Below are 12,902 nucleotides of genomic sequence, written 5' to 3'. Positions count from 1 at the left end.
GATTGGTCAGGTCTAAGCCTACAGACTGAGAAGTGAGAAATGCGATTGGCAGCTCTATCACAATCATGTAGTTCCCCAAAGGGCACCCTGAAGAACAGATGCCAGAGGAGTCTAAAAGATACATCACAACCAAATTTCAAAGTGCCAATGAATTTTACATGCCATTTTACAAGTCCTAATAAAAATAACATTGACAGACACAAATGAACACTTAGGCACTGCTCTAAGCATATCACATATAGTAAGTAATACAGTACTTGGAGGAAAGCCCAGACTATGCACAGGACACTATTTGGATACAGTGTAGAAAGGAATAAGAAGTAGTGAAGAGGCCTCAGGTGATGAAGAGCATTAAATGGGAGGCTAACATACTTAACTTTATTAAATCAGAGTCAATGCAGATCAAGGCACCGAAGGAGATAGGGCCACAGTTCTGTATTAGGACAACCTACCTAGGTTTTTCAAGAAGAGAGAAATGGGAGGTGGGGAATTTAATTAATAAGTCATTTCAAGAGGAAGTTTAGCAAAGACTTGAATAGGTAGTAGTAGGAATAGAAAGGAAAACAAACAAAAAACAGATTTGTTAAGGCTTTGTAGAACTGTCAGTAAACTGAAATGGAGACGAGGAATAACAGTTCCACCTAATGCATGCAGGGCTTAAAACCTAGATGATGGGTTGATAGGTGCAGCAAACCACCACAGCACATGTATACCTATGTAACAAACCTGCATGTTCTGCACATGTATCCCAGACCTTAAATTTAAAAAAAAAAAAAAAAAAAAAAAAAAAAAAAAAAGTTCCAAATGGCTAAAAAGTTCCCCATTGAAGGAATAAATGATGATGGTACTTAGTAGAAAAAAATGGCCAAGTCAGGGATGAGAACTGGTTTAAGGGGAGAACGATGATGAATTTAGTTTTGAATATAATGAGTTAAAGCAGGCAATGGATTCTCAGAAGGGGATATCAAGAAGGCAATTCCACAAGTGGCATCACATCTCATAGCTTGGAGCAGGGAAAATTTGAGCTTCTGAAGTAGCTGAAATTGTAAAGAGCACAGAAAAAGAAGAAATGAAGATACAAGACTGATACTTAAATTCTAATCCAAAATGTACTTAGCCAATAGGTTTGTAAAATTTTAAAAATTTAAATTTATTAGGATTTATTAACACAATTACACAAAGTTCAGGATTTCATTAATGATGGTCACCAATATGTGCTTCTTTGTGGCTTTTTAACCCATAATTCTCATGATTCAAATTTATTCATATTATAGTTGAATTTCATACATAGCTTCACAATGTGGATATTACAGGTCCATCAGTAAAATTAAAGAAAACATATATTTCATGAAAGGCACATAAAGAATCTAAGCTAACACATTTAAGGTACTTCGATAACTTTGAATTTCTTTACATTACAAAGAAGAAAATCCTCCAAATGAAACAGATACGAGTATAGTTTATGGTTACACACACACGCACACACACACAATTCAACAAATATACTTCAACCCAGGGACAACATATAACTTGGAAACTACTTACCAGCAACATGTACTGAAAGACTAACTTTTTCCAAGATGAGTAACAAAAGGGGGCGGGGTAGGGAGTGCTGTTTACTTCGCTGAAACAAGGTCAGAGATGACACATCATGAATAATCAAAAGAAAATTATTCTATCAAAGCTCAGTATCTAGTGATATGTAACACTTATTTGAGCATAATCACTGACTTATTAAATACTAGTACTCATTTTCTAAGTGTAATTGTCCATTTCATTCTCAGAAATAATAGTATAATTGAAAAAGAAATAATATAAACTCAAGCAAGTGGAGAAATCTGAACATCTAAGGGAAAAAAGTAATTTTAACATAATGTGATAATCACATTTGAAACTAGTTATATGTATAAATTTAAATCTTGTATTATATCAGCAATAGAGTATTCAAAGATCCTTCTTGTTACCTTCCCAACGAGGAGCTATCATGTATGCTAGGTACAAGAGACGCCTCAAGGGAAATACACAAAAGCCTCACCAATGTCTCAAAATTCATTATGCCCACAGGTTTTTTTTACCCACAAAAACGCTCTTAGGATCCCTCAAAACTTAGTTATAAACAAAAATGTAGTTATTTAAAGTGTATAAAAATGAAGATGACATCACCTTTGAGGCAATGCATTAATATCAGCCAAATATTAAAATTCAGAGTGAAAACAAGTGAATAAAAACTAAGTGTTTACAATAAGTCTAAGACAGTATATCCTCAAAAATCTGAAATTTTAGTTTTTCAAACCAAATCTAATGTGGAATCTAATGTAAAATTAAATTATTTTATTTTCTTAAAGTAGGAAAAATCAAAATGCACACAATGTTTAAATAATTGATCCAAAGGCAGGTGTATTCATCTTAAGAACATTTCAATAAAACACATAAAATTTAAAGAACAAATCATGTTATTAAAATAGTCTGTGCAATGTTTGTACAAATAACATTTTTATTAATACAAGTATACATATAATCAAGATAAGGGTTATGTTTCCTAATATTAATTACTGTACTTAAAAATTTACAGGACATGAACATAAATAAAGCTGTTTAAAACTGGCAAACATAGTAATAGTCTGTCATTCAGTACAAGGTATTATTTATGTTATTTCCAAAGCCATCACCCTAGAATCCTAAGTTGCCACTCTAAAAACCTAAAAATAATGTCGAAAACTAAAGTCATAAATACATGTATACATACATTTGCATATTTACACTTATGCAGAAATCATCAATATACTAGAGCCCAGCTTTAACACTGTCCTTCAGTTTCACACTGCAGGACCATCTGTCACATTTAAGAAAGGTCCTTCTGTTACTTTCAGTTAAAAAAACAAAACAGAACAACTTTGGTCAGGTCCCAGATGCATTTGCCTTATATTACATTCTGTGTTGCTGCAAGACTCTAGTCTACAGAGATCCATATATAAGTACTCATTTGGTTTGAAAATGCATTTTACCATTAACTGCAAAACTTAGAAGAGACCACAATCTTTTAGATTATTTTTTATGATGACATCTGTTACAGCATCAAAAACAAACTGCACATTCTTAGTATCTGTGGCACATGTGAAGTGGGTGTATATTTCCTTTGTGTCCTTTCTTTTATTGAGGTCTTCAAACTGACATTGAATATATGCAGCTGCCTCTTCATATGTGTTTGATCCTGAGATGGAAAAAGGAAAGAAATATAATGTAGAAAGTTAAAATAACTGCTTAAAATACTGAAGTCAGTTTCATACAGCTTCATTCATGGACTCCTTAACTGTGCTTTCCCTTCTAGAATGGGAGACACTATTTCTTCTAAATGAAAAACACTCCATGTTAATTACCTTTAATGACTGTAAGTTATCCCTAAAATTAAACAAAAAATTTCCTCTACATGGCATTCCGTGTTCATCATGATCTTTGTTCCTGCCTCAATCTCCAAATGCTAGATCTTTTATCCTCTTATCTTCTGTCCTCTACACCCCAACTCAGATGCTTGATGACGGCATGCTATTTCAGTTCTGGCTCAACGGTGGATCAAAAAATGTTGGCTGAATGCTGATCAGTATTTTTTCCTCCCTTTTCTATATATACATTAATTAGCATTCTTCACTCATTTTTCTTTATTCAAAAATTGTACCAAGGTCTACAATGATGTTTAGGAGTATGAGGTTACAAAAAAAGTGAATGACACACTCCAGCTTTCAGGTTACTGACTAAAAAAAGACTCCCTCTGAGTACAAACACTCCAGAAATTGTTTGGCAATATCTAAAGATAATCACACACACACTCTGACCCCGCAATTCAGTTTCTAGATATACACTTGACAGAACTGCGTATCACTGAAGACACAGAAGAAGTGAGAATGAAAGTACTACTGCTATACTCAATAACTGAGTTCACTCATAAGTGAACTATTGAGCAAAAGCAGCTAGATGCAAAAAGATCATATACTGTATGATACAACACTGTTTGAAAAATGAATTGGTGAGGACAAAAGTCTCACCAATTAATAGAGTCTGTGGCACATGTGAAGTGGGTATATATTTCCTTTGTGTCCGTTCTTTTATTAAGGTCTTCAGTGATTATCAGTGAGTAATCAGTGATTACTCTGTGTATGGGATGTGAGTGTGTATGTGTGTGTTGCGGGGAGGTTTTGATTGGTTAAGACTGGGAGGAAGCATGATGGGACTTTCTGGGGTCTTGAAGCTGTTTGGTTTCTTGACCTGAGTGGTGGATACTGGTATGTTCACCTTTAAAAATGCACTTATGCTGAGGGTGTGTGTGTACATATGTACGTACATAATATACATAATGTATACAATGTAATGCTATATGTAATGCTTCAATAAAAAAATTAATCATCCAAAATTATCTGCCAGGCTTTCAAGGTCTTCTACTATCCAGCCTGCTCTGCAGTGCCATCATTCTGAGATCCTCTCCTCCACACTGGTGCTCAACCCAGGTCCATGTCATGAGGACCCAACATGAAAACTGCCACCTGTGGTACTGCAGTACTTCCTCTTCATTCTACTTTACCGGCTGAGATCTCTGCCTGCCTTCACATTTGCTCAAAATTGGCACTCCATCTAACTTTTCCTAATTAATCAAATCTAGCTGGGTTCTCTATCACTTAAAAACTTTTGTCTCCTCCTAGAAATAACTATTTCAGTTTTTGTTATACTGCTTTAAAGTCTTAAATTCTTTTTCAGTGTTGTCTCCTAAACTAGAATGTGAACTCCTCAAGAGTAAACATCACACCCCACCAGCCCCATACTCCTTTTATATCTTACAGAATCCAGTATAATACAATGTGACAAATGCCCATAGGAATGTTGTGTAATGTGCTATGATACAGATTATGAGATTTTTATTAGGGATAAAAAGGTAATAAAGTTATTGTCTTTAAGTTTACATTTTAACTATTTTATATCACTAGAAATCACATACTTTAAAAAATCAAATTTTATTAAATCCTAAGTTTCGTTCTCCAAAATTTTAAAGCAATTAACAGCATCTTGTTGGCCCACAGAAGCTAATGCAACTGCTAAATTAAAATATATTTCAGCCAAACAGCTTACATTGACTGCCTACCTCAATTTGCTCTACATATCCTAGGCAGCTAGCTAGATTACCCTCAAAGTACAACACATATGAATGAACATTCTTCATTCTGATTTTAAGTCTTAAGAAAAGAATGGCAATGCAGGGACACGAGAGCAAATATGGTATTTTTTTTTTATGTGAGATAGAATTATCCTGAACAAAGGTAAGCACAGGTGATAACCAGGTTCAAAAATGAAGAACTGGGAGGCTGATGACACAATCAAAAAGGAAAGAGAAGAGATCTGCGTTTAAACAAGAAGAGGAGTTCTGTTTGAGCTTCGGGTGCTAAAAAACCAACCAACCAAACAAACAAACAACAAAAAAACATGTATGTTCAAGCAGTTGGTAATGCAAATCTAAGGCTCCAGAGATAAATTAGGGCTGACCATAAAATTTAACCTATTGAGAATAGCTATGACTACGAAAGGATAGAGAGCTAAGATGACATGACTGCAGATGAAACTGGTAAAGTGGCAACATACAGTAAAAAGAAGAGGAGGAGAAGGATGACACATGAGCAGACAGACAGGAGATAAATCAAGCAAGTTGCTTAGGGGCTACACAGGGTTCTTCCACAGCCATAGGAAATTGAGAGTTGCGGCTGAAGCAAGAAGCAACTGAATCAATACTTAGGGCATGCCATGGAGATCTTAAATAATAATCTTAACTCTGGAGATGTGAAAGAATTATGTAATATTCTTTTTGTGCAAAGATTCTGAAGTCAGGGATTATTAAGCAAAACACAAGCAAAAATTCCTAAACACACTGTCTACTTGGCAAGGAAAGAGCTAACAAGTATATTCTTAGTTGTTCTGAAATCCCTGTAGCTATACAACATTTATGGATTCATTTGGGGCTCTGGTACTATGAATTAATACAAAATGGCTACATCATAGAATATGATAAAAATAAACTAAAAAATATATTCAAATAAGGGAAAAAATAAGCCATCTTGACTCTGGATAACTTATTTCTAATAAGCACAAAAAAATGTTCCTGAACACAGTGATTCAGGACTATGACTTCCAAAAAGAAAGCAAAGTTTTAAAGTAAGTAACTGTGTGAAATTAGTTTGAACTGAAGTATAATTTCACAGTACGCAAAAAGAGCTATAACAATTAACATGATTATATTTACCAAAGAACCCTCCCCTTTTGGTTTCACTGACTGTTTAATTAAATGTAGCCTAGCCGTGAATGGTCGAGGAGCAGGAGGACAATGGCTTTGGGTCTGGAACTGCACTCTGGCTTCACTAAGCCTCGCCATTCTCATCTGTATGGGTAGGGATACCCGAGCACTGACATCACAGGGTTGTCTTAACATTTCCTGTAAAATGGCAGTGAATACTCATCGTACAATTGACTCAATACAAGACTCAGGAAAGCGTTGTTTATTAAAAAACAAATCCTTGAGACTTTTTAAAAAAAAACAGGAAGAGTGGAGTGACGGTAAATAACTAAACTCTTCAAAGTAGATTTGGAGATTACATACACCAGTGGTAGTCAAACTCCTGTTTTTTAAGGCATATTGAATGCTCTTCACTAAAATAAAACCTTACTTGATATGGAAACCAGATGAAAGCTGAGTTCCTCTGCTTTAATGAAAAAGTTATAAGGTGGCGGGTGCGGGGGGCAGTAATTAGTTCTGTTCCCTCTCCCATCTCCACCTTCAACAGCAACCCAGGAGGTGCTCCAAGGAACTAAACGAAACTAAAACTAATGTTTTAGCCCAACTCCTGACTTCACAGATGGAATACTGAGACCTAGGTGAACTAACTGCCTTGCTCAAGATCAAAGAGCTAATTATGGAAAAGTCAGGACTGTACTTCAGGTCTACTTTTCTCACTCCATGGAATTTTCCACTGTAGTAAAATTAAAGCACTATTAACAGTCTCATTACCAAAGCTTAGGCTTCTTGCGAAAACTTCCCTGCCCTTCTGGAAGAGTTAGCCGCTTCAATGATCCCATCTTCATTTTCCCCCTTACAATAACGTTCATGTTCCTTTTTAGCAGTAGGATGCACTGCTATTGCTTGTTGTTTAAGTATGTCTGTCTTTGAGATTAGATGGTGGGCAGAGACATGTCTTATTTATTGTACATCACACAGTACTGATATGAAATCTGTTAACTTGGTTTAAAAACAGCATTTTAACTTGGAGTCATCACTAAACATTATCTAACAGTTTTTCCATAAAATGAATACATTATTTTCAGTAATTTCCTCCACATCTTAAGGAAATTTCTGTGCTCAACTGCAGTTTGATAAATAATATCCCTTAAAGGTCTAAGAATCACTAAGCCAAGAGATTTAAATTAACAACTGAATTCTTGCCTTAGGGGAAGTTTCAATTAGAAATATGTAACTTGACAAGTGATTCCCAGAAAAGTAAAATACCTGCATATTCTGGATAGCATATAGTGAGAGGGCTCTTCTTGATTTTTTCTTCAAAGAGATCCTTCTTGTTTAGAAAAAGTATAATGGATGTATCTGTAAACCACTTGTTGTTACATATGCTGTCAAACAACTTCATGCTTTCATGCATTCGATTCTATAACAGAAAAAAAGAAAACCAATGGTCACTAACAGCAAGGACTTTTAAGGAGTATTTTAAAAAATAATAGGTGTTGTAATAAAACAGAGTTTAGTCATTGAAAAATACATAACATATCACAAAAATACATTTCTGTCATTTCAGAACACACTTTCACTTTAGGTGAGAGAAGTGTCTAACCATCTTTCATCACTTTCTGCATCCAACTTTTACTTGCTAAGTGCCCACTATATGTCATGCTCTATGCCAGAGAACATCCTGCTACAGGACAGTATAATCTAGGATGTGAAATGTGAACTTGTGAAAAGAAATGACATCGTCATAGAGCTTATTTCATCTAAGTTTCCATTAAAAGATAAACAGAGGTTTTTAAAGATTAATAAAATTAAATTGAACAAGCTAAGACCCAATTAGCCCATTACTCTAAATATTACAATAAATATAAATACTGGAAGAACACTTCCAATTCCTGTTTCTGGAACTTCTAGGATCTGTGCTCATCAAAGAGGGCACTGATACATTTTGTAGTGCTGAAATAAGAGAAATGAACATGTGGTGTTGCATTGCACTATAATTTCATAGACTTGATTTTAAAGATATAATCATCTCTCGGTATATTCAGAGGGATTAGTACAAAGACCCCCAAAGGTACCAAAATCTGCATATACTCAAGTCCAGCAGGCGGTTCTGTGGAACCCACGTACAGGAAAAGTTGACTTTCTGCATACTCAGGTTTTGCATCCCATGAATGTGCTTGGTTGAAAAAAATTCTCATATATGTGGACCCATGCAGCTTAAACCCCTGTTGTTCAAGGGTCAACTGTACAAAACTGACATTTCTACTCCTTTTTCCCCACTTCGTAATAAAGTTAACTTAAAGTTTTACATTTCTATTTAAAAATACTTCCCCCATATTAATGGTACATTGAAACCTAACTGAAAATTACAGGGCAGCAACAAAGTATAACATATATTAAAGATTTACTGCCTGGGTGTGGTTGCTCAGGCCTGTAATCCCAGCACTTTGGGAGGCTAAGGTGGGTGGATCACCTGAGGTCAGGAGTTTGCGACCAGCCTGGCCAATGTGGCGAAACCCCATCTCTACTAAAAATACAAAAACCAGCTGGGTGTGGTGGCACATGCCTGTAATTCCAACTACTTAGGAGGCTGGGGCAGGAGAACTGGCTTCAAACCGGGAGGTGGAGGTTGCAGTGAGCCAAGATCGTGCCACTGCACTCCATCCTGGCAACACAGCAAGACTCCATCTCAAAAAAAAAAAAAAAAAAAAAAAAAAAGGATTTACTAAACTAATAGAAGTAACAAATTAAGAAAAGGGATCTTGAACTACTATGTAAATATATTTCCATGTGCTATGTTGATATCAGATACAGAAATGCATAGTTAAGCTTACAGGCTTGAGGTGAGATTGACTCTCCATGCTTTCCTTTTCCTCAAGATCCACCTGTGCTTCTCTAGTATATTTCTCTTGTATTAGGCAAATAGAAAAGTTAGAGGAAAGACCCTGTACTTTCAAATTGTTATAGACATTAGAAAGAATTTAAGAATTTTTCTCAGAAAAATTCTTGGCAACACCTTCAGCTCTTCATGTTTCAAGCTCAACTCTTAAAGTAGTTCTACTTGCCATTTCTTCATCTTCAGCTAGAACCAGATCGTAGTCACTCAGTGCTACACAGAAGATGATCGCCGTCACTCCTTCGAAGCAATGAATCCACTTCTTCCGCTCAGATCTCTGACCTCCCACATCAAACATTCTGTTAAGAGGAGAAATGAGTTAACATCATATTAAACGTTCAAGAAGTTCTGAGAAGTTCTTTAACAAAAAAAGCTCTGAATAGTTGTGGAAATGTGTGATGAAAAGGAAGGAGAGAAGGACTTTATGGGAGGAAAACAATGTCACAAACGACTTCTCAAAAGGGGAAAAAATCTGCTAGTTTTTAAAAGTTTTGATTGAAGGGAGAGTATCTCTAAAACAAAAGCAAAAACAAAAGTACCCTCAAAAGACAAGACGTTAACACACGGAAGAACACTTAGAACATTAAAGCAAACAAATGAATGGACTGCACTGTGTGTAAACACTGAGAAGTCACATGAAGCAACTGGGGAATGCAGAGATCAAAGAGTAAATATTCCATTTGCCACAGTCACGGACATCGAAGGCAGAGAACAGAGACCCCTCCTCCTACTAAAACATGTTGTTTTAGCTCAGAAGTAATAAGCAAGGCTTTGATGTAAAGAAGAAGCCATTTCAGGTAAGAAAATGTAGGGCAAGCAAATAAAACTCAGATAGGGTAAAATACGTTTGCATAAAAAGTAAAATCAGGATACATTACAAAATGAGAGAACTGAACTATGACATAAATGAGTGATCCTACTGAATGGCCTCAAAATTTAGAATGGAAAAAAACTCAATTTTTATACAATATACAATAGTGAACCACTGTAGGTTACTGAACAAAGTAGTAGCAAAATCAAACAATATAAAGACAATAGTCTATTCCTTTTCTAAGATCTTCTAAAGTTAAGCAAAAGTTAAAATTTGCATAGACTACATTATACAACCTAGAAATAACCACTTATATAATGAAAACACTATGCAAACTGGTACATTTTTAAAGGCTCCATTTATCTAGATGGTGCACTAATTAAAATAGTCCCTATTTAATTCCCAGGCAAAAAGAATTTTCCCTACAGAGCAGTACTGGCCTATAAACCAAATCTGAGTACATCAACTAGTATTGTTACTTTTATGATCATTTAAGCAGCTTCATTCTTTTGGCTTAGCTGATACCATTGTTCATTAAATTCAGGTAAGTTATATAATAAAATGTTTCTACCACAAAATAAATCAAAGAGTTAAGATGTAAAACGCATAGCTGGGTAATAAAGATCAAACAAGAACAAAATAAATGATAGTAAATTAAAATGATTTAAATTGGGTTACCATTTGCAAAAATGCCCAGGAACACAATTTGAAAATAACTTTACTGAAAAGATAGCATATCTCAGTGATGACCACACTCAAGAGTTCCCAGTAGAATTATTCTAAATGCATTTCTGCTCTCATTCATCTGAGGCTCATTTAACCTATAAAAAGCAAAGTTGAAACCATATGCTAGCAATGATAGTAATTCAACAGAATTCAAAATCCAAAATAAGACAAAGTTTATCTGAGGTTCCCGACAAACCTGTGTTTATCTTTAAGTCACCGAATAAAAACAGCAACTAAATACATCAATCTCAACCAAGAAGCTTAAATGGAGTACGATAAATGAACCTCGTGGAAGGATAATGGTGAGAGTCAACTTTACTCAATCCCAGTATTTGCTGGATGCTGAAATGACAGGTTTGAAAAACCTAGGAGGGAAGTGAAAACTATGGTCCTGAAATAAATGTTTAAGAGTGCACCTAAACAAGATGAAAAGTGAATTTTATACAGTCAGACCGCCTTAAGTACCAAATAACTGATTTAGTATTTGCCTCTGCCACTTATTACTATTTATAGAGTTCTCACCTTTACAACATTTTTCATAGGTAATAACTCATTTTATTTTTAAGCCTCTAACAGAGCAAAACTGTAATAGAATGTTAAGGAACTTAACCAAGTTTACCCAACTACTTATTAGGGGAACCGAGGTCTAGAATCTTTACTTGCTAACTCCAACTCCACACATTTTCTCCTCAGACAATATTGGTTAGAAATACAGTAGTTCCCCCTTATTCCTGGTTTCACTCTCTGCAGTTTCAGTTACCTGTGGTCAACCAAGGTCCAAAAATACAACAGTATTTTGAGAAAGTGAGACCACATTCACATACCTTTTAATTATAGTATGTTGCCATGATTGTTCTATGTTATTATTAGTTGTTAGTCTCTTACTGTGCTGAATTTATAAACTTTATCATAGGTATGTATGCCTACGAAGAAACACGGTGTATACAAGGTTCAGTACTATTAGCAGTTTCAAGCATACATGGGGGGTCTTGGAACATATCCCCTCAAATAAGGGGGGACTACTGTAAGCCATTAGCTGAACATAATTTAAGTTTGCTTTAGAACACAATCTTTAAAACAAAGTGAACAAAAACCAAAATCAGAATCTAAGGTATACTAGGTTAAAAAAAAATTCTAAGTCCCAATCTATTAGTGAACTTCCTTGTCATTAAAATCACTTCTTAGTTTTAAGATAAAATGATGATATTCTCCGGATCAGACATACCTGATTATTTGAAATCAGAGTACTCAGTTTGTTTATTTAATATTATGGAAATAGTAATAAGCAGACTAAAAGAAGTTAAACAATTTCAGTAAGAGATAATGACAGCAGTATAAAATGTCCACTGAGGGCTTTTTTTTAGAAAAGAATGAAAATGAAAAAAAAAAAAAAAAACCCTATGCAAAACCATAGCATGTATTAAAGCACAAAGCTAATGCTGCCAGATAAATTAATTATGACCTATATCTTTGTTTAAGAAAGCAGGTCAATGTTTGTTTCTTGGGGAGAAGTAGCCATGAAAATTGAAATAAAGCTTTAGTTTTCTGGAAAATTCAATTACATGAACCACCTGTAAATCAGTGACAAGTGATAGCAACAAATGTATTAAATATAAAATATTTATGGAAGCAATCAGAAGTATTGTTGCATATAATTTAACAGTGCTCACTACTTCTAACAGTGAGATTTCTGTATGAGATGAACCGATAACTATTTTTTCTCTCACTAGGAACCTTTATTCCAAGATGATTTTAGAAATTCTGCTTTATTATCATGACCATTTCAGAGCAATAAAGTTAGATGAAGCAAAGCCTAATCCGTAATTCACAGTAAAGATTTATTTAGAATGATTATGTTGAATCATATAATTTTTAGTGAAAATAAAAAAGACAAAATAATTTCAATAACGATATGGGACACTCCGTTTGCAAACCAAATGCAGACAAATTACTTTTTGGCAAACAGAATAATATAAGTTTATTGTTCTTTTGCTTGTGTAATCTTTTAAAAAATTCTTTTTGGTATTGTGGGGATAGAGTTGGGTAAAAGTTAAGGAGATATATACACAGTCTTGTAAAGTTTGAATTTCTACAAAGACACCAAAAACCTCCACTAAACATAATCTTAAAAAAAAATCACAAACTGATAACAAATGATTTATCTAACCCTTCACTGTATTTAAAAGTTGAAATTTAGAAAA

The 12,902-nt window shown here is 34.6% G+C and overlaps 1 protein-coding gene across 2 annotated transcripts in view; it reads right to left on the bottom strand.

The window, feature by feature from the left end:
• Positions 1 to 1,129: 1,129 nt before the first annotated feature.
• Positions 1,130 to 12,902, bottom strand: part of GNAI1 (G protein subunit alpha i1) — an 81,890-nt gene continuing 70,117 nt past the window's right edge. For both annotated transcript variants that reach the window (XM_050782789.1, XM_050782790.1), the window contains exons 6-8: positions 9,334 to 9,463; positions 7,535 to 7,688; positions 1,130 to 3,211 (exon numbers count right to left, since the gene is read on the bottom strand). In XM_050782789.1, the coding sequence (XP_050638746.1) occupies positions 3,021 to 3,211; positions 7,535 to 7,688; positions 9,334 to 9,463 (475 nt within the window). In that variant the 3' untranslated portion in view covers positions 1,130 to 3,020. The remainder of the gene's footprint in view (positions 3,212 to 7,534; positions 7,689 to 9,333; positions 9,464 to 12,902) is intronic.

The sequence above is a fragment of the Macaca thibetana genome, chromosome 3, assembly GCF_024542745.1.
Source record: "Macaca thibetana thibetana isolate TM-01 chromosome 3, ASM2454274v1, whole genome shotgun sequence".
NCBI lineage: Eukaryota > Metazoa > Chordata > Mammalia > Primates > Cercopithecidae > Macaca > Macaca thibetana.
The sequence above is the reverse complement of the archived record's forward strand: the minus strand, read 5'-3'. Positions and strand labels throughout refer to the sequence as shown.